The sequence below is a fragment of the Aspergillus versicolor genome (genome assembly GCF_001890125.1).
Source record: "Aspergillus versicolor CBS 583.65 unplaced genomic scaffold ASPVEscaffold_16, whole genome shotgun sequence".
NCBI lineage: Eukaryota > Fungi > Ascomycota > Eurotiomycetes > Eurotiales > Aspergillaceae > Aspergillus > Aspergillus versicolor.
The window spans coordinates 323,153-343,753 of NW_024467539.1; the positions used below are offsets into that span (position 1 = coordinate 323,153).

Consider the following 20,601-nt stretch of genomic DNA (forward strand, 5'->3'; position numbering starts at 1 on the left):
GAGTGGTGGACGTACATTATAAGAGAATCCTACAACCAGCAAATCCACAAAAAACATATCCAATTACTTTATACCTTTTGACTCAATTGAATAATACACAATGGGCTCCATCTCCCCCCTCGAACCGCTCTTCCAGCCCCTTCGCCTGGGCGCCTTCGCGCTGCAGCACCGCGTCATCCAAGCCCCCTGCACGCGCATGCGCTCAACCAAAGAGTCCGACGGCGTCTGGGTACCCAATGACCTCAACGTGCAGTACTACGAGCAGCGCGCATCCAAGGGCGGGCTGATGCTGACCGAAGCGACCCCAATTAGCCACGAAGTACCTCCCCTACCCTACTCGCCCAAAACTTACTCCCAGCTAATAAGATAAACCAGGCAGCAGGATACCCCGGCGTCCCGGGGATATTCACGCCCTCACAAATCGCAGGCTGGAAGAAAGTCACCGACGCCGTACACGCAAAGGGCGCTGTGATCCTGTGCCAGCTGTGGCATGTTGGTCGTGCCACGACACCGGGGTGGTTAGGTGGACGTCAGACCGTCTCGTCTAGCAACATCCCTATATCTGGCAAGGCACTGGATGGGTCCGAGTATGCCGATGCCCCGCCGAGGCCGCTGACAGTCGACGAGATCAAGCAGACCGTGGCGGAATACGCCGCTGCGTCGAAGCGGGCGATCCAAGCTGGGTTTGACGGTGTTGAAATACACGGTACGTACCCCTTTAACCTATCTATCCTATCCCATATGGTATATATGCTAACAGTATAGGCGGAAACGGGTACTTGCTCGACCAATTCCTGCACGACAACGTCAACAACCGCACCGACGCATACGGCGGGAGTATCAAGAACCGCACCAAGATCGTGCTGGAGATCATCACCGCCGTAACGGGTGCAATCGGCGCAAACCGCGTGGGCATCAGACTCAGCCCGTACAATTACTTCCAAGATACACGGGACTCGAACCCGCAGAAACACTGGGGGTATCTGTGTGGTGCGATTGCGGGTTTGCCTGAGTCGGCTCGCCCGGCTTATGTACACATGATCGAGCCGCGCTTTGATGAAGTGCTTGACGAGGCTGCAAAGATCCAGGCGCTTGAGAAGACGCAGGAAGTTGTTGTGCCTTCGCTGGACTCGTTCCGTGCTGTGTTGAAGAAGGGTGGTGTTGGGTTCATCGCGGCGGGCAACTTCAAGGCGAATAATGCCGGGGAGAAGCTTACTGGCGATGGAGCTGATGCGGTGGCCTTTGGGAGACTGTTTATTTCCAATCCAGATCTGCCCAGGAGATTGCAGGAGGGCCTTGAGTTGAACCAGTATGACCGGGATACATTCTATGGGGCGAGTCCCCCGGAGAAGGGCTATACAGACTACGCATTTGCTTGATCAAGGTCCATAGAGAATACACAGTAGAAAGCAGTTGAAATCATACATTACAGTTTACATTAACCCAACCCAACCAACACCTTCATAGCGTCATGCACCATCGCCCACCGCACCGTCGCCAACTGCTGCGCCATAGCCCTAACCAACGGCCTCGTATCATACTCCCCAGCCAACGCCGCCAATTCACCCCCATTCGACGTCGTCATGGCCACAATCAATGACGACAGATCCGTCGGTCTCGGCCTCTGTATCCCATCATCCCGCATACCCGTATGAAACGCCCACACCGTCAACGTAGCAAGGTACAGACACCACGGGAAATGAAACGCATCCGTCTGCTCCCAATCATGCAAACTCAGCACGGCATCATGGAGAAGAAACGCCGCATGGCGAGACGCAGCTGTACACTCCGACCCAGGACCAGATAGCCAGCGCGCGAGCATACCACGCGAGCGATCACGGTCACTGGGCGTAACCACCCGCCCTAGAATCTGCGACGCCCCAGCAGCAATCTGTAGATCGAGGACCTCAACATGCAGCGCCAGCGACGCAGCGCGGTATAGAGCCATGGCTGCCGGTTTCAGCGCCGCGAAGCGCTTACATTCGTCTGCTGGTGCTTGCGAGCCTAGCTTCATATTGAGGCAGTCTGCGTCGAAGTCTGCTTTCCAGAGATCGTATGCCCGTCCGACTCTCGGTGTCCAGGCGCCCATGCGCTCGGGTGTTTCTGAGCGCAGTGTTGTTTGATCACGTCGTTTCAGGTCCGCGCTTATAGACATGAGGCCGTGGAGGACGACGAGACGCGAGAGACCGTTTAAATCACGCGGTCTAGGTACAGCTCCAGGCGTGATGTACCCCTTCAGTACAGGCAGGAAGCTATGCTCTGTATCCCGAGCTGCATGGCGGGACCATTCTTCAGCCGTGTGTGCTTCCCAAGCAGCCGCAGAGCAGGGGAGGGACGAGCGGATTTCAAACGCGGACATGCACAGCGACTGCGAGAAGAGGACGGAGTGCTCCGTATCCCACATGAAGCACTGGAATGCAAGACGTTTGCGCTGTTCCGCGTCCATAGCCGATTTCCATGCCTCCTCTCGTTCCGAGGTCGGTGTTTCGAGAGTCGGTATTGTGCTGATATTGCGGATTGAAGTACACGTTGACCGCCGGATAAGCTTGATCAGGACGCAGTGGAAGAGCTGGGCGTTTTCGCGCTGCTTCGGGCCTGCGCGCATCTTGCCGAAGCAGTCGATGAGCAGCATGGCCTGCAGCACCCAAAGGTCCGGCTGCGGGGAGAAGGCGCCGTGGCAGAAGAGCTGGTTGCGCAGGGCGTCGTGGATGCCGACGGCCAGCTGGTGGGCTTCGCGGCTGCTGTAGGTAGCGCCCATGGAGAGGATCGCGGCGAGGAAGACGGGCTCGATGGTGTTTGGGTCGAAGGTTGCGGTGTGGATGAGAGGGTATGTGGTGTTGAAGCGGGAGAAGAAGAAGTCGCTATAGCTCTGCAGGGCAGAGAGCGAGAGCAGCGGCGAGTCGAGGTTTAGAGGCTGTCCGTGGATATCGACCGGTGGACTCTGTGCAATTAATGTTAAAATCCCCCGGCGAGCGTCGTCGTTGAGCTGGGGCTGTAATGAGATGCTGTTGTCCAGTGTTGGTCCGCCCATCCAGTCCAAGTCGGTCAACTCGCGCCGCTGTTCTGGGCTGGACTTTTCTACAAAGGAGGCAGCTTGAAGAAGCACTGAAGAACCGTCTTGGTCGAAAGTGGTAGGGAGGTCGTTCAAATCGAGGTCGAGATTCAAGTCTGCCATGGGATCTGGCAGGTCGATTGGATCGGTGAACGGTACGAGATCAGGACCAAGAGGCAGCTCCAGGTGGTGGAAAGCATCGTCAAGCGAGGCCACATCGAACAACCAGTTGTAATTGCCGGTCGCCGCAAAAGGGAGATTAAAATCGGTTGCTGTTCGGTCAGATAAGCTATACAATTATGTCGCAAAACATACCAGTGTCGTTCATGAACATGTCCGTCTCAAAGCCAGTGCTCCACGAGCCATCAGCCGCGTCGAACTGCCCTGGAATCGGCTCGACATACGGCTCAAACGGACCAGGCATCATCGGCGCCAGCAATGGATCAGGGTCCGTGAGTTCAGTCTCGCCGATGGACATGGTCGACGTCGAGACAGGATCCCCCGATGAGCCAGGAGGAGACACCGGGGCACCCTCAGGATGGCTCGGCGAGCTCCTCACCGACAGAGACGAGGACATGGCCTTCTGGCGAGACTGCGACTGTCTCTTGGGCGGCCGCACGATAATCGAGCCATCCTCAGCCCGGCGCATCCTCTTCCTCGTCTCCAACACACCCTTGCCGGCTCCCCCGGCCTCGGCATCCTTCTTCGCGTGCCGGCTCATATGGCGACTCAGGAGGTCTGGACGAGAGAAATGAGTGAAGCATCGCTGGCAGGTGTATCCATTGTTCGCAGTCTCATGGTTCAGCGAGTGTCGCCGCAGGTGCTCGGCCCGGGTGAAGGCCTTGTCGCAGCCAGGATACTCGCACGCGTGTTTCTTCATGGCGAACTGCACTGCAGAGGAAAAGCCGCAGACCCCAGATTACATATATTCTATCAGTGGAGACGATAAGCGTGCGGGGTAAGCTATTATAGCGTCTTTAATGCTCGAATGACAGTGCTTTGAATGTGGCACTGATAAGCGGTGCTATGCAAGACTAGATATACGAGGCTATACAGGACTGCTGTATCACACAAAATATCGCCACTCAGGGCTCTTCTCTCCCTCTGCCAGCTGCGACGTCTCGACCTGCCCAGCACGCAGACTAACCCCCTGCTCTCGATCTCGTCGCCGATTCTCAATCCGCATCCAGGTCCCCATGAACGCTGTAGCTACAATGCAGACCCCGTTGCACGCACACGTCGCTACCAGCGTCGGAATGTACTTGGGCGCATACTCCGTGCGGAACGTGGCAGCACTCAGTATACCAGCTAGATTACCAAGGCCCACGAAGAATCCCGTATTGGCAGCGCGGGAGTTCTCGTTGGTGTTGTTGTTGTTGTGCCATGCATGCACCAGACAGCTGGGGATATACGCACCGGCTGCCAGGAGGAAACACGCAAAGTACGAGACTCCTTTATTCTCAACCACGTCTATACTTGCCAGTACGAGCATGCCAGCTAGAGAGACCACCAGTGAGAAGATTATATGCAGGGACCGCTCGCGGAACATATCCGACGATTTGGCAACGACGAGCAATATCACCGCGCCGACAAGATTCGGGGCAACCGTCCACAGATTTGTCTTGACAGTGTCATAGCCCAGCCGACTCACAATCTATCTGGTCAGATTTGTCTCATATTGAATGGGAGACATACCAAAGGAAAGAAATTCATAGCAGTCGCATACGCCACGGGATACGTAAACGTGATAACGGCCCAGATCGGGAATTTCCAATCATTCCACGTCTGAAACGCAGCTTTCAACTCCAGCTTCGTCTCAACCTCAGACGAAGTATCACGCAGCAGACGCGCCGACGCAGCAGCACGCTCGCGCTCGTTCAGAAACCACGCTGTCTGTCCATTGTCAGGGAGCCACCAGAACCCGATGATGCCGATGATGAGCGTCATTCCGCCTTCTACGATGAATAGCCACTGCCAGCCGTGCACGGTTGGGTGGTTTATTTGGAAGAGCCCGAATGAGATCAGCCCGCTGAAGGCTGAGGCAAGGACGGCCATGGATTGCAGGATTGCGAGGCGGAAGCCCATCTCGCCGCGGGTGTAGAAGAGGGTGAAGTAGAATGTTGCTCCGGCGAAGAAGCCGGCTTCAAAGATTCTATGTTGTCAACGACTTGCTATAAGCAGGGGGGAAAGGAGCATACCCTAGGATAATGCGAACGGCGAGTAGACTGCCAAAGTTGTGTGCTGCACACTGGCACAGGGCGCAGATTCCCCAAACAACGGTCACTACAGAGTTAGCTATATTTCTAAATATAAGTGATACATACTCAGCGACAGCATGATCCGTGCCGAGTACCGCTTGATCAACAGGTTCCATGGCAGGTCAAACAAGCCGAACGGGATGTAGAAGATCAGAATCAGCAGCGAGTACTCATTTCCCTTGAGGTTGATATCTTTATCAAGCCCATCTGTTTTTGCATTCGCGAGGTTGCTCTACTAAATTAGTTTTCAATGCCATACAAATCTGGACTGCATACCCGGTCCATGCAATCGAAGAAGTACATCTGCCTTGGTTAGCCCTATCACCAAGTGGACACTGAGACATACCAAGCACAGCAATGGTAGCACAAAGCAATCCACCTTGCGGACTACACAGTTAGCACGACATCTCAGCCATCTGGAGAACATACCGAAGCCCTTCTCCGCCTCAGTGTCCACATAGACTCTCGACTCGCCGGTCTTGGTGTCCGGCGGATTATCCGATGCTTTCTCAACGTCAGCCATGGCGAAAACAGCGCAGGACAGAAGGCCGAGTGACCAAAATAATTCACGGCAGAACAGTGGAGAGACGAGAAATGTGGGGGTTTATAATTTGTTTTGAGGCCTCCTTGCAGACGCTGTGTCGCTGCTGTGCAACCCCAACATTCAGCATCCTTACCTGGTCCTCGATGGCCTCGAGATAACGCAGTGGAGTTGAGTTGGAGTCGCTCCTATCAGCGATATCACCCCATCTTTGGCCCATTCTCGAGCTCCCACTCTTGGCTGTCGGCTTTGGAGATGCTTTGACAGCCGGACATCTAAGCGGCTGGGATCGAGAGGGGAAGACGTTAAACAGCTTCACGTAGATATATGCTGGTTTAAACATAACTCATAAGACTGGCCATAATCAATCACTCAATCCGAATAGTTCCATTCAAGACCGTATTCATACAATCAATAAAAATGCCATCTGCACCGCCGATCCTCGACTTCTCGCCCTTCTACGGCGCCGACTCTGCAGCAAAGGAAAAGCTCGTGCAGCAGGTCAGAGAATCATGCGAGTACAATGGCTTTTTCCAAATCACAGGCCACCGCATCCCGCGCGAGCTGCAGCAGCGCGTCATGGCCTGCGCAAAGCGTTTCTTCGAGCTGCCCCTGGAGGAGAAGCTCAAAGTGGACAAAAGTACACAACACCAACCCACATAACTATCCAACCCAGCTAAAACCAATTTGATAGATAACAACACCTTCAACCGCGGCTACGAACTGCTCCGGTCGCAAATGCTCGAAATCGGCACCGCGCCCGAACTCAAGGAAGGCCTGTACATCGGCGACGACATCAGCACCGACCACCCCTACTACATCAACCAGCGTCTCAACAGCGGTCCCAACCAGTGGCCGCCAACCGTGTCCGACGCCGAGGAGTTCCGCAAAACAAGCATGGAGTACTACTACGCTGTCTACGAGCTGGCCAAGGACGTCCTGGGCGTTCTGGCGCGCACTCTCGATGTCGACCAGAGCTTCTTCGATCCGCTGACGGCCGGTGGTGTCGCGACGATGCGCATGCTGCATTACCCATCCCAGCCGAAAGACGAGGATGAGAAGCTGAACCGGGGTATCGGGGCGCATACAGACTTTGGATGTGTGACGCTCCTGCTGCAGGATGAGGTCGATGGGTTGCAGGTTCTGGATGTTCCCACTGGACAGTGGCTAGATGTACATCTCCTCCTTCTATGTGTATTTATGTTCCTGCTAACAAGTAAAGGTACAACCCGTCCCAGGCGCGTACGTCGTCAACCTCGGCGACCTGATGATGCGCATGGCCAACGACAGATACAAATCCAACATCCACCGGGTCATCAACAAGTCCGGGCGCGAGCGGTACTCGATCCCCTTCTTCTTCAGCGGGAATCCGGACCATATTTGCGAGTGTCTGCCGAACTGCTGCAAAGCTGGGGACCAGCCGAAGTATGCGCCTATCACGGTGGAAGATATGGTCAAGGGCGCGTATAAGCAGAGTTATGGACGGGCGGAGGCGTATAAGAAGGAACTGGCTGAGAAGGAAAAGGGGAAGGGCTTGGAGAGTGCGCAGGGAACGGCGATTGCTGCTTAAATTATAGTTCTCTAGTTGATACTGGAGGGTTAAAATATCAGTATTCTAGTGTGACAGTATCTTTGCCTCAGATTGAATGCCCGGCATGTATTTGTTTAGATTCATAACCATCATCAGTCCATACCTATTCAGGGGTTGTCCGTATACGACGAGAGCTCTTTCAACTGTTCAATAGGCAGCATCTATCACGTTAAGATTCATCATGTTAAAGGACGTCATCCAACCCCCATGCTACAGTCCGTGCACTGTCCATCCCCTATCAAAGTGGAGGGAATCCTGATTGACAACCCCACCCTTGCGCTCTGCCGTCCTGCACTACGCCAGCTGTCCCTTCGTCAGAAGAGCCCTAAGTCTCCTAAGCTTTATATCACCCGTCTCTGCGACACCAGATCAGTAGCATCAGTAGCAGAAGCAATATAGCAAAGCTACAATGGACATCGAACTCGGCAAGCGTGACAAGCCCGCAGAGGCGACTGACGAACCGCAGCATGATATAGGCAAGATGGAGCTCGTCGACGACGCCGAGATGGAGCAGTTCTACGGCTCGGCCACCTCGGACGCGTACCGGCTCAAGTCGGAACTGGTCTCGCAGTGCATGACGGAGATTGGGATGGGACGGTACCTCCTTCCTCTCTACGTGTTAAGTGTCAGTCTAATAGAAGCAGGTTCCAGTGGAAGCTATTCCTCGTGACGGGTTTTGGCTATGTTGTTGATAACCTGGCCAGGTGAGTTCAACCCTCAACCTTTATATGCAATGCTAACTTATTCAAGTCAAGGAATAGCGTCTGTTCAACCACCCATCCAGCTCGAGTTTTCCGGTATCAGGCAGGTCAGCTACAGCTCCGTGGCATATTATGTCGGTCTGATCCTCGGTGCCTCGTTCTGGGGCATCTCGTGCGACTTGATCGGCCGCAAGCCCGCCTTCAACATCACCCTGATCGTGGCCGGGGTCTTCCTCTGTGGAGCAGCTGGGACCATGAACTTCGTTGCGTTCTGTTCCATGTGGGCGGTTATAGGGACGGCAGCTGGGGGGAATGTACCAGCCAGCTCCCTGATTTGGTAAACCCAACCCCTGAATTCGAAATGCTGTACTGACAGTGCAGCCTTGAATTCCTCCCCCCGAGCCACCAGTTCCTCCTCACAGCCCTAAGCGCCTGGTGGATGTTCGGCCAGCTGGTCGTGTCCTTACTGGCCTGGGTCTTCCTGGCAAACTTCTCCTGCCCTACAGATGCCACGCCCGACACCTGCTCGCGGGCCGAGAACATGGGCTGGTAAGCTACCTAGCTCTCAGTATAGCGTCAAATCTCTAATCCAGCCGCAGGAGATACACCCTCATAACCCTCGGCGGACTCGCACTCGCATTCACACTCATCCGCATCTTCGTCTTCAAAATGCCCGAGACCCCACGCTACCTGCTCTCGCAAGGCAAAGACCAAGCCGTCGTCGACGCAGTCAACTATGTCGCGCGCCAGAACGGTAAACCCGAGCCCTTGACTCTAGGCATGCTCCAGGCCATCGACAGCAGACTCGGCATGACCCCTGCCTCAGGAGAAACCGGTGGCGGTGGGCTATCAACAATGGAAATCATCCAAGAAAATATAAAAGAGTTCCGGGGCTCACACTACGCCGCGCTCTTCGCAACACGCAAACTCTCCTTCCACACAGCCCTGATCTGGGTAATCTGGCTGGTGATCGGTGTTGCGTATCCGCTGTACTTCAATTTCCTTCCTTCGTACCTTGCGACCCGGTTCACCGAGTCTTCGTCGCTGGATCTCACGTATAGGAACTACTGTATACAATCTGCGGTTGGGGTCGTGGGTCCGCTTTCTGCTGCTTTCCTCGTTAATACATTCCTGGGCCGGCGATGGATGATGGGCATTTCGTCTATTATAACCGGTGTCTTCCTCTTTGCGTATGTGGGCGTCACTACACAGGTTGCCAGTTTGGCTTTTACTTGTGTAACTGGACTACTAGGGAATTTTGGTACGTCCCTTCACCCACCCAACCCAAACCCCTGTTGTCTACTAACGTGTTTAGAATACGCGGTCATGTTCGCATTCACGCCAGAGTCCTTCCCAGCCCCACACCGTGGAACAGGGACAGGAACAGCGGCGTCACTTCTGCGTCTTGGTGGGCTTGTGGCCAGTATAGTCTCGTCGCAGACGGGGTTCACGACCGCGCCGCTTTATGCGAGTGCGGCGCTGTGGGTTGCTGTTGGGTTGATTTGCTTTGGGTTGCCGTTTGAGACGCATGGCCGGTCTGCTATTTAAATTAAGAACTGAGAATACTTGGATGGTATTATCAGAGAGGGAATGGGCTTGGTATATAGGCTGGTTGGTTGACGGATGGTTTGCATAGGAGATTTGTATCGTAGTCTAATACAATACGATTCTATATATCCTTCGCACCCTTTATATCTAATGATAAAACCTCCTCTTCCGATCCAAATCCACCTTGGCCAAATCCACCCACCAAGCCCCCCTATACCAGACCCTCGCCCCAAAATAAACCCCCACAACCAGGACCACACTAACATAATTCGCAAAGAAATGCCTCGCACTCGAGCGCTCATTCAGCGGCCAAACCGCCAGATAAAACTCCACGATTATCAACACAACACACCAGATCAACGCCCACCAAGACGCATACGGATACGCGCGCGAGCGCCAGGGGAGATCCGAGTCGAGTCGGCCCTGCATCTTCCATGCATATCTCATGCGCAGGTGCGAGGCGCTGAGGGCGGCCCATCTGAAGAGGTCGAATAGCGTGGTTAGGTGCGATAGCCAGGTGAACACGTCCGAGCCGCTGTTTGAGACGTTCAGGTATGCCAGGCTTCCGCCTAGGAGGGTTATGGCTAGGCCTGCTAGTGGGCGGCCTCGGGAGTCGGCGTGGCTGAAGATCTGTTCTGGTCAGTGAATCAAGTAGAAATAGAGATATAAAGAATACCTTTGGCGCGATACGCAGCTGGGACAGGCCAACTAAGACGCGCGAGCCGTTGAAGCTTGATATACTCCCCGACGAGAGAACAGAGAGGAAGATGACTGCGTTCGTCATATGTGCTAGAACCGGTATCCCTGCGGTCTGGTAGGCAACTACAAACGGGGAGTTATTATCGCCGTCGGCACCAAACAGGTTCGGGTCCTGCGGAGAGACAGTTATGGATAATGCGAGTGCGCCCAGTATATAAAACAGCCCTAGGCGTATCCAGATTGACCGCACGGCTGTAGGCACGGACTTGCGAGGGTTCCGGGTCTCTGATGCGACAAGGGCAGCGGTTTCAGACCCGGACATGGCGAAGATACAGGTTGGCAGTACACTGAGAAACCCTTTGAAGCCATTAATAAAGGGGGTCGAGTTCCAGTATTCGAAGCCCGTGGTATTGTGGTTTGGGGCACCGCCGGCCGATACAACTGCGTCTGTTAGGGCTGCATGGTTGATACGAATAGAGTCAGACCTATTAACGAGATCACAACGATAAACATCCACCCAAATTTGACGGTCGAGCTGACAACCTCGATCTCGCCGAAGAACTTGACCGTCCATGCATTGACCAGGACTATAACGACCCAGAAGATGGTAATCCACGCCGCAGCCGGCAGTCTATCCGTCCAGAAATGCAGCACCGTCGCAGCACCCTTCGCTCTCAGCAAGTAATCAACCAAACCAATAGGTGAATCGGCCTACCTGCAATTCATTCGCAATACTAATAAACGACCCAAACCACGACACCCAGCCCACCGCAAACCCCACAGACGGACACACAAACATACTCGCCCACTGCACGAACGCGCTCGGAATCGGATACAGCACCGCCATCTCGCCAATCGCCTGGCTCACCGACCACACTATCGACCCAGCCAGGAAATAGCCGATGAACATCGCCGCCGGGCCGCCGTTGCGCAGCGATGTACCGCTCCCAAGCCACATGCCTAGCCCGATGGACGAGCCGAGCGCGATCATGGTGATGTGGCGCGTGGATAGCATGCGCCGGAGATTGCTGTCGGCTCCATAGTCGTGGGTATTCTGGTCTGGACTAGGCGGTAATTTCTCGGGGGGGCTCTCATTGTTGGACGGAGATGCTGCTGATAAGACCATGGTGATGAGTCTGAAGGGTGTGAATGCATCGCTGTCCACGTTCAGGCGGGGACGACATTATATCACTCCGCTGTTGAGACCACGAGCAAAAGCAAATTGTGTAACATTGAGCCCAATCAGTCAATATCTCCGGTCTAATCGACGCTATCATCGGTGCACGAGTAGCAGGTGCGAGGGGTTTGCTGCGGTCACCGGACAGATAACCCTTGCATGGTCTGTACAAATCATCCATTGCGTGACATGCTCAAGGTCTTATGCTGATATCGACTTTGGCCTCTATGCAGTTGTCATTCTGAAGCCAGCGCAGCTGTTGCGGATTTGGACTATGAGGACGTAATACTTAGATATAATATACAGTCAGTGGTATATAACTACAAGATTCGGAACCATCGTTCCCGCCGCGGATTCCTTACTCTTACTCGAGTGTCTAGGATATAAAGGAAAGGAATGCAGGTTCCACTCATCTACAAGCAAGGTTCGTCAGGAGGACGCACGGGGTGCCTACACAATTCTACTAGCTACAGAGAAAGATATGTCTCGCCATCACCCATCCAACTTTTTCAATTAACATCTTAAATCCATTAACGCTGTTCCGTAAACGAAGGAAAAAGAGCCCCAACAATCCAACCCCACAACAAAATAAAAATCTAAATCTCCTCAGGCGTCCGAAGACCAGCTGGAAACCCAAACCCAAGTTCGCCATCACTAAACAGATCCTCCGTCTGGTCATCATCCACATCAATAGGTTCACGAGACGTTCCTCTCCTGTGCTGGGCCTCGTCCTCGCCATCTTGCGTGTCAGTGTCGCTGTCCTCCACCTTAATGGAAACATCATCCTGGTCGAGCGTACGGCTCGAAATAGAAGAAGAGTGACGGAGTCTCGACGAGGCAGGAGTCAGCGGTCGTCGACGAGAACCAGGGCGCACAGGCCCTATGGGCAGAGTACTAACCCAGACAGGGCCGTGCCAGGCATCGCCGGTCCAGGCGAGACCAGGAGCCGCGGGGTTGATCTTAGGGCTAGCCGGGGGAGTTCCCTGCACCCCAGCGGTAGAGTCCTGAACGGACCCATCTGGACGTGGTGGGGGAGTCGCCATGATACTCTGATACTGTGGCTGGGTTTGAGTCTGCGCGGGGGCAATGGTAGCGGCAGGGACAGGCTGTGAGGTCGGGAGCTGGCACTGCGCTTCCAGGTCGTCCAATAGAGCGCCGCTCATCAGTGCGTCGAAATTGCCACCTAGACCAGTGTTAAAGTCATTGAACAAGTCAAGGGTATCTAGACCCACGCCATTGTTCATCTGAGGGCCGGCTGGAGGAGCTCCAGACCAGGTCGCTGGTGCAGGTGCTGGTGCAGGCTCCGGCGCAGGGGCCGGTTGGACGGCGCAACAGTGGCAATGCCTGGCAGATTGATCAGCGCAATGCCTGGCAGACTGGGGAGTGCAGTGCTCGGCAGATTGATCGGTGCAATTCCCGACATATTGTTCAGTGCAATGCCTGGCCGACTGATGATTGTTCTTCCTTGGACATTCATGAGTATCAGCATCAGGAGGAGTGCCTCCCCTGGCATCAGCGGCGTGGGCTGGGCCGGTGCGTAGAATCGTTTTGCGCCTCCGCCCCGGGGTTATGGCTTCTGCCATCTGTACAAGCGATTGCGCCATCTGCATCATAGGTCGCTGCATACAGAAACTAGCGCAGGAGTCCCAGTCAACACCACAGCTAGTGCATTTGTCCGGTGTTCTGCGGCGGGAGTATGAGCGGGAGTATGGGCGACTTGATCGACTGCGGGATTGTCTCTCCCTGCTGAGGCTTCTACGTCGGGGAGAGGGCCTATAGCTAGACCTGCGATTGTCGGGATAGTGCTTTGGAGGTGGTTGTCGGCCCCTGCGGTACCGACGGCGGTAGTTGCGGGACATTGTCAGTAGCAATGGCAGTGATGAAGGTATAAAAGTGTAGAATGAATCGCAACAACAAGAAAATATGGGCGATATCAAGAGGACTTATATACTCGAGAAGATATCCCAACATTTACGACATTGTGCACAAGACCATCGACAGTGAATACCCAATTACTATTAATCCGCCACATTTTTAACAGTGAATCTGACTAGTTACACATCTCACTTCACTCAGCCAATCTCACCAGCTATTCACGAGCCCTGTCACCATGCCGCTCACTACGATGGCGCTTCGAGACTATCGGGGGCGAGCCTTCATCAAAGGCCTCCGGTCGAGACCTTCTCATAGCCCAAATCGGTCCCATAGTCCCACCAGCAGCCCTTCTTTGACGATCAGTGAATTCTGGACGCACATTCTCAGTCGTCGGGTGCTTACGACTTTCGCTCCCTTCTTCATCACTCCCGACACTCGCGCCTTTAGCTGCAGCTGGAGCTGGAGCTTGAGGGGCTTCAGCAGGATCTTCAGCAGAAACGTTAGCAGCAGCTTTAGGATAATTTTTCATAGCAGCTTCAAAAAGTTTAACGGCATCATGAAGATTTTCAAATCTCTCTGCCTCGTGTACGGGTCCAGCCGAGCGGTTCTCGTTCTCCTTGTCGCTGTAGTCGGGGCTGCCAGGTCTGTCCCAGACGCTTCGATCACGAGAGCTGGTGGCTACTGTTGGCGGGCGGCTGCTCTGCTTAGTCCCTATCTTAATAGGAGGCAGCAGGCGCTGGGACGGTGCAGTCGGGGCTTTCTTGGTTTTATCGGTGGGCTGGGGAGGTTCACTCTGTGGCGCATGAGATGCTTGTAGAGGAAGCGAAGGAGCGTTGGCTTCTGAAACGACAATCTTAGGAGGTGGCGTCAAAGAGCGACGTCGACTTGGAGCTGTTATATCCTTTCTCTAGAAACACTGTCAGAGTGAAAAAAAAGAACAAGATCTATACGAATGAACTTACCCTTTTCCCAGTAGCAAACAGCCTGGTCATCCGGCGCGCCTCTCGCTCCCAAAACACGGCGTCACTCCTGGCATATCCCATCTCGAACAGACGAGTGTCGATAATGGCCACAAAGTGCGCGAGGTCCGATCGGGCTTTCAGCAGACGTCTCTCGCTCTTCCAGATCTCCCGTGATATTGGAAACTTCAGTTCGACGCCATCAAAATGACAACGGGGGCCATGCTGCGACGTTCCAATGCGAGCAAATGAGCTATCCAGCTTGAACTCATTGAAGAACCCCGCTACATCTACATTCTCCTTGTCGCTGCTATTCCTGTCATTGCTGCCCTTGTCGTCGTTCCCCTTGTCAGTATCCTCACTTGTTGGACGAACCTCACTTGATGCGTCCACAAACACGTCCCTCTTCGGTGGCTCCGGCAGATCAGGCTGGCTGGGATCTCCATCAATCCAGGCCTCTTCGCGAATCGCATGGCGGAGATTGAACCCATCTCCTGTAAACTGGCTATACACTTATCAGCAAACACGCAGCACGATCAATAAAAGAAAGAAAAAACATACCGAACAGAAACCGAATCCAACGGCAACGTCTCCCCCCTCAACGAACAAGCCTTCTCCTTCCCATCCCAGATACAATTCGCACACGCACCACTCTGGAACGCATACCCGCTGATAACAGGCGCCGCAACACAAGATCCAAATACCCTGCTTCCCTGCTCACACCGCGAACACGCCGGCTGCGCAATATCCCCGCGGCGCTGCAGGACAGAAGCAGTGCGTTGTTTCCCAGCACCTGCGCGCTGCGGACCGGTCTTCTCGTTCCAGTCGATGGAGCGGTTGATTTCGAGATACCGTGCGATGTCTTTTGCTGCGACGCTGAGCTTGCCGCTTTCTTCTGGTGGGTGTTAGATATTCCATGCTGGCAGGTTTGGTAGATAGGTAGGGTGGGTACTTACGTCGCGCTGCCTGGTCTTCCCCTGCGTCGCCGAGTGCGTTTGGGTTGTCGTATGACAGGGTGCGTTCTCGTAAAGGTTCTCGTTTGGGCTCTTTGGCCTGGTTACGGGTTGATCGTGTTCCAACCATGTTGTCTGAATCTATCGGTACAATCGTGTAGATGGGAAACAGTAGAAATATCACAGCTCGAGAGATGTAAACAAGAGCAGTGAAGAGACAAAATATATAGCAACGACGCTATTGTGATTTCTGGCTCCGTGAATAGTGAATATTGCATGTCAAGCTACCGACGGTGTCGGTACACTACTGGCTGGTAGGGAGATGATGAAGTTTCTGGTCTTCACTGAGATATTACTTATCTTCAGAGGAACCGCTAACGATTAGCGAGCTCTTCCTGTCCTACGTTGATGAAAGACGTGCAAACAGATGATATCTGCACTCAGAGCATTAACATAGATATGCCGACAAAGAATCTGCCATTCGGTACTGGCACAAAGCATTCTGCCACGTTGGTGAGCCAACCGGCTTCACAAATATTGTTCATGAGCAGACAAAGGTTCCGACAACTCTTTTTTTTGGATAACTTGGTACTTGTAAACTTGGTAAATATACCTAATTCTTCTAATATGCAGTATAACCTACAAAGCTCCCTGGCTCATGCGGCATCGCCACGGTATATAGGAGTAAACGCATGACGACACTGGAGGATAGATGGCTGGAGAACTTCAACGCCGGCCCAGCCCGTTGAACTTTGTAAGATAATTTACCGTGACTATATCGGATAGCAATTTTCTCCGTTAAGATATTATGTGATAGGATGAACTTCCGTAGATTTAGCGCTATTTAGTGGTGGGCGGCAGATCAACCGGACATAGTGGATAGAAGATCATCATCATCATCATCCACTTTCAGAGATATAACGATACTAATAATATGTCAGTTATCGTTCCTTTAGTTGTCCTCAAACATTCTGGCGAGTTTCAGCATATTTGGAGAACGGCTGCACGGACTGCCCGCAAAATGGGGCTGGTTCGGTTCAACGCCCCAACAGCTCAACCGCGCTTCCTCATCCTTCCAGTTCCTTCATCTCCAACCCTTTGAATCATCAATTCTTGCAAACGAGCCTGCAAAATGGAACCCATCGGAACAAATATCCATCTCCGCATTCCACCCACACCGCCAACATCGCTGATAATCCTGTGCACTTGGCTTGGAGGCGCATCGCCCCGACGCATCGCCAAATACACCGATGGCTATGCCAGCCATTTCCCCAGCGCCGCAATCCTGCTAATCACCACCACTCTATCGGACATCACGCTTCGCTCATTCAGCGCAATCCGGAGCCGTCTTGCTCCCGCGCGAGAGAAAATCGCCCATTTCATCCACCCCAGCTCTGGCTCACCTATTCCAATCCTGCTGCATATCTTCTCCCACGGTGGGAGTAATACAGCGACTCAGCTTGTGCAGTCAATTAAAGCGGACGATCCAGCCGCACATACAGCCTTCATCTCAGCGCTGAAATTGGTTATATTCGACTGCTGTCCTGGGGACAGTTCGCTTCTGCGAAGTTACAACGCTGCCGCTGTTTCTCTGCCTTCGCCGACTGAACAGCCCATCGCGCATTTCGTAGGGAAATCCGTGCTCTACCCGGCCATTGGGACGATTTCGGCCTTGCAGGCAGTGGGTGCGATGCGTAGTGTCGAGGATTTAAGAACCGAGTTGAATGATCCGGGTTTATTTGGTAAATCTGCGCGACGGTTCTATCTGTACTCGCGTGAGGATGAGATGGTGCGATGGCAGGATGTGGAGCGGCATCTGCGTGAAGGGCGGGAGAAGGGATTTGTGGCTGATGGAGTTCGGTTTGAGACGGGGCCGCACTGTGCACTTGCCATGGTTGATGAGGAGCGGTATTGGACTTCGGTTCAACGGGCGTGGGAGGGGACAATCCCGAGTCGGTTGTAATATAACCTCTGGACTGTTTTGTATAGACAATAAATTCTGCCTCAGGCAAACATTCTTTGCCATATCAGGTTAGACTTCAGGGGCACTGAAATCGCTGACTCGAGCGACGTCTCACTCATTCTTCACCAACACCGTAAGCAAAATGCGGTGACTGTCGCCGCAGGATGTCCACATTGGCACGGACAGCTCGAATTTCCAGAATAAAGTCCAGGACCGGCTGTAAAACGTGCAAGTAAGTAGGCTCCTCCCCGCAATCTGCACTGCTAATCGAGACAGGATCCGCCGCGTCAAATGTGGAGAGGAAAAGCCACACTGTGCGCGCTGCACCAGTACCGGCCGGAAATGCGACTACGCTGAGTCTGCTAGGCCCGCCGTCGCCCGCGTGCTGCCTGTTTTTTCAGCAGTATCTCGCGAGCGGCGCGCGTACGAGTACTACTTTTTCCACGCCGCGCCGTCTCTCTCGGACGCTCTGGACCTGGAGTTCTGGCGCGGCACGGTTCTCCAGATCTGTGGCTCTGAGCCGGCGGTTTGGGATGCGGTCGTTGCGCTGAGTGCGTTCTACGAGCATCCTACGTCGTCGGAGGGCGAGTCTACGTATCAGATTGAGCGGACCGACTGTCTTGCGCGTCCGAAATCGCGCAGCCATCGCGAGGCTCTTGTGTGGTACTCGCGGTCTCTGGGGAGAATACAGGACCAGATTAAGCGCGGGGTCGCGGATTACGCTGTTGCCCTCGTGAGCTGTGTGCTTTTCATATGCATTGAGGTTCTGCAAGGCAATGTCAAGTCTGCATTGATGCTGTATCATCAAGCTACGCAGCTCATGGCATCGGCAACGGAGTCAATGTCAAAAAGACTGGAAACGACCATCGCAGCTATTCTTCTCCGGGTCGGAACCATATCCGTCATTGTGGATGGGAACTCTCCACTGCCCAAGCAATCACTCCCCAGTTCTCACACCTTCACCAGGCTATCTGATGCGCGATCTGCCCTCTATGCACTCGTCGCGGACTGGAAAAAGTTCGATCTCGATTGCTTGGCAATTCGCACCGCACAGAGACCAATTTCAGACGCTGATTATTTGCAACCCCGCCAGCGAGCCCTCGAACGAGATCTTCTCTCCTGGGACCGGCAGTTCCAGGCACTACCCGAAGTCATCCAATACAACCGAAAAACAAATCCTTCCTCCGAGCACCGTGGAATCATAGCAGCCTTATCAATGACATACCTCAGTATCCTCACCCTCACACGAACAGGCCTATCTACATCGGAATCCTGCTATGACGCCTACGAAGCCGACTTTGCCAAAATCATCTCCCACACGCCAGCCGCACTATCTGCTACAGCGGCCAGCGGAAACCAACCACCATTCACCTTCGACATGGGGACGGGGATGTCCCTGCTGATCACCATAATGAAATGCCGCTCGCCCACGATCCGGCGACAAGCGCTCACGCTTCTACGCCAGTCTCCAGAGCGACAGGGGATGTACTTTTCGAAATCAGCGTCCAGTTTCCTCGCCGCGGTTGTGGCAGTCGAAGAAACCGGCGGGACGTGCTCGGAGGAGCAACTGTCGGTGCATAACCTACTCAATACGCCAGGCCGGGTTCCCCTAGATAACGAGCGGGTGTTTGCGCTAGATCTTATTCCGTGGGAGACTCCGGACGGCGGGATGGGCACTGCGCTGCAGTATGCTCGAAGGGAAACCGTGGGTGGGGAAATGCGTGTTGTCAACGACATGGTTGTACGGCGGGTGAACCTGTGTCGGTTCTTCAAGCAGGGCGATGAATAACACCGAAATCTCTAGTTTATGTTTATCCGTGGTCTATATACTATATCTACCTCTTTGTCCTGTTATATAGCTCCTTAACCCGCCGTGCCAACTCCTCCGACTCGGCCTTCACCCACGGCATCGCGTGGTGGTAGTTAATCTCGTAGAGCTCCGCCGTATCCCGATCGTAGAACGTCGCCAGCTGGTCCCGGCTAAACTTCAGGTACTCATCCTTATATCCGTGCACATGCAACGTTGGTATCCGGATCACCGTATCAGGGTTATCCAATTCTGCCAGTCAATTAGCACCGTCCCAAATTCAAAACAGCATAATGATGAAAAGAACGGGGAGGACATACTAAATCCAACCTCACTCTCCATCGGCACCCCACCACCATTACACATCACACCAAAATTCACCCTTATCCCCTCCCCCACAGCCCTCCTCGCCAACGCCCCATTCTCTCCCTTCAACCTCTCCCTCCGCTGCTGATCCAGCAAAACCCCACCGGCAACCCTCGTCCCCTGCGAAAACCCCATCACACCAACCCAACACTCGTCCCCAAACCCCTTCTCGCGACCCCTCTCCTCCATAAGCGCCAGCACCCGCTCAATCCCATCCCGGCCGGTACTATCATATCCACTCCCATCATTCTTATCGGGGTTCGTCGCATTCGGGGCGCCTGGGACACTCAGCGGCTCGAACCACGATTTGAAGGGCCCGCAGTCTTCGAAGGCAGGCAGGACGCCGGGCCCTGCGGAGCGGAGGAATGGACCGTCGAAGAACTCGAGTGTAAATGAGGTGGAGAGCAGGTTCGAGAGGAAGGAGCATTGGATTTCGAAGATTGTTGAGTTGGACCCGCCGCCGTGGAAGCAGGCTATGCGGGGGAGGGTGGTGGTGTTTTGTGGGGACATTTTCGGTGTTGTTTCGTTGTATTTGTTTCAGTTTGGTTGGATGTTGTTTGGCGGGATGAGGAGGAGTTTGATTAAAAGTCAATCGTCAGTTGATTGAGGTGATGGTAGGACGACAGGTCGTGTGAAGTTTCGCCGCTGTTGATATCGAAGGTGACATTTGGGGCTGAAATGTGGAGGGGCATCTAGTGCTGATTCCCAACTAGTAGCGTCATCTATAATTAGGCACGAAATACGCAGGATTTATGCCCGGAGTAATTATGAGCTTATCTATCCTTGAATAACACTTGGCGACACTGAAGCTATAAATGTGGTTTATTTCATAGTTCCAATATCATGGTGGCCAAATTCAGTATAAACAATGGGTAAGACTAAATATATACATTCAAACATTCGATAGATTTAAATGGCACTGAATGTCCCACTTTCACTTAGATATAAAAACAACATCGCTACATGCAGTACCATGAGCTACCATCACAATAATGAAACAAATTGACAGTAATTATGATTTACTGCAGTTGGCCCTGTTGTCTGTCCTTGTCTGTTGTGCTTATCGAATCTCTGCCTGAGGCGTCTGCCCTTATCGTCACGTGGCAATATT

At 53.6% G+C, this 20,601-nt stretch overlaps 9 protein-coding genes across 9 annotated transcripts; 4 read left to right on the plus strand and 5 right to left on the minus strand.

Moving 5' to 3' along the window:
- Positions 1 to 62: 62 nt before the first annotated feature.
- ASPVEDRAFT_47734 (alkene reductase) lies at positions 63 to 1,866 on the plus strand. Its single transcript, XM_040813853.1, has 3 exons — positions 63 to 319; positions 376 to 706; positions 766 to 1,866. Exons 1-3 carry the CDS (start codon positions 101 to 103, stop codon positions 1,377 to 1,379), a joined length of 1,164 nt encoding a protein of 387 aa, XP_040674361.1. The 5' UTR covers positions 63 to 100; the 3' UTR covers positions 1,380 to 1,866.
- On the minus strand, positions 1,439 to 5,833 carry ASPVEDRAFT_57638 (MFS transporter/fungal specific transcription factor domain-containing protein; the record flags this gene model as incomplete). Its single annotated transcript, XM_040815362.1, has 9 exons — positions 1,439 to 2,103; positions 2,188 to 3,324; positions 3,368 to 3,938; positions 4,125 to 4,706; positions 4,748 to 5,204; positions 5,251 to 5,347; positions 5,377 to 5,542; positions 5,657 to 5,697; positions 5,740 to 5,833. The coding sequence occupies 9 exons, from the start codon at positions 5,831 to 5,833 to the stop codon at positions 1,439 to 1,441; spliced, it is 3,810 nt and encodes a 1,269-aa protein (XP_040674362.1).
- Positions 5,834 to 6,141: 308 nt separating this feature from the next.
- Positions 6,142 to 10,052, plus strand: ASPVEDRAFT_204249 (uncharacterized protein). Its single transcript, XM_040809421.1, has 10 exons — positions 6,142 to 6,491; positions 6,546 to 7,024; positions 7,074 to 7,392; positions 7,766 to 7,814; positions 7,842 to 8,039; positions 8,087 to 8,146; positions 8,193 to 8,480; positions 8,525 to 8,692; positions 8,743 to 9,404; positions 9,459 to 10,052. The coding sequence occupies exons 1-10, from the start codon at positions 6,272 to 6,274 to the stop codon at positions 9,689 to 9,691; spliced, it is 2,676 nt and encodes an 891-aa protein (XP_040674363.1). The 5' UTR covers positions 6,142 to 6,271; the 3' UTR covers positions 9,692 to 10,052.
- Positions 9,736 to 11,748, minus strand: ASPVEDRAFT_66510 (uncharacterized protein; the record flags this gene model as incomplete). The annotated part of the gene is made up of 5 exons (XM_040815891.1): positions 9,736 to 10,321; positions 10,368 to 10,831; positions 10,876 to 11,056; positions 11,106 to 11,449; positions 11,622 to 11,748. The coding sequence occupies 5 exons, from the start codon at positions 11,746 to 11,748 to the stop codon at positions 9,839 to 9,841; spliced, it is 1,599 nt and encodes a 532-aa protein (XP_040674364.1). The 3' UTR covers positions 9,736 to 9,838.
- A 323-nt stretch (positions 11,749 to 12,071) lies between these two features.
- ASPVEDRAFT_403982 (uncharacterized protein) lies at positions 12,072 to 13,686 on the minus strand. The gene has a single exon (XM_040812148.1). The coding sequence runs from the start codon at positions 13,424 to 13,426 to the stop codon at positions 12,164 to 12,166; it is 1,263 nt and encodes a 420-aa protein (XP_040674365.1). The 5' UTR covers positions 13,427 to 13,686; the 3' UTR covers positions 12,072 to 12,163.
- Positions 13,657 to 15,484, minus strand: ASPVEDRAFT_34745 (DUF3716 domain-containing protein; the record flags this gene model as incomplete). The annotated part of the gene is made up of 4 exons (XM_040810887.1): positions 13,657 to 14,349; positions 14,405 to 14,906; positions 14,963 to 15,296; positions 15,358 to 15,484. 4 exons carry the CDS (start codon positions 15,482 to 15,484, stop codon positions 13,657 to 13,659), a joined length of 1,656 nt encoding a protein of 551 aa, XP_040674366.1.
- Positions 15,485 to 16,273: 789 nt separating this feature from the next.
- ASPVEDRAFT_47742 (TMEM53 family protein) lies at positions 16,274 to 17,413 on the plus strand. Its single transcript, XM_040813854.1, has one exon. It carries the CDS (start codon positions 16,487 to 16,489, stop codon positions 17,315 to 17,317), a length of 831 nt encoding a protein of 276 aa, XP_040674367.1. The 5' UTR covers positions 16,274 to 16,486; the 3' UTR covers positions 17,318 to 17,413.
- On the plus strand, positions 17,400 to 19,229 carry ASPVEDRAFT_403844 (Zn(II)2Cys6 transcription factor). The gene is made up of 2 exons (XM_040812146.1): positions 17,400 to 17,549; positions 17,594 to 19,229. Exons 1-2 carry the CDS (start codon positions 17,482 to 17,484, stop codon positions 19,104 to 19,106), a joined length of 1,581 nt encoding a protein of 526 aa, XP_040674368.1. The 5' UTR covers positions 17,400 to 17,481; the 3' UTR covers positions 19,107 to 19,229.
- Positions 19,153 to 20,000, minus strand: ASPVEDRAFT_144346 (uncharacterized protein; the record flags this gene model as incomplete). Its single annotated transcript, XM_040807980.1, has 2 exons — positions 19,153 to 19,376; positions 19,445 to 20,000. The coding sequence occupies 2 exons, from the start codon at positions 19,998 to 20,000 to the stop codon at positions 19,153 to 19,155; spliced, it is 780 nt and encodes a 259-aa protein (XP_040674369.1).
- Positions 20,001 to 20,601: the final 601 nt, after the last annotated feature.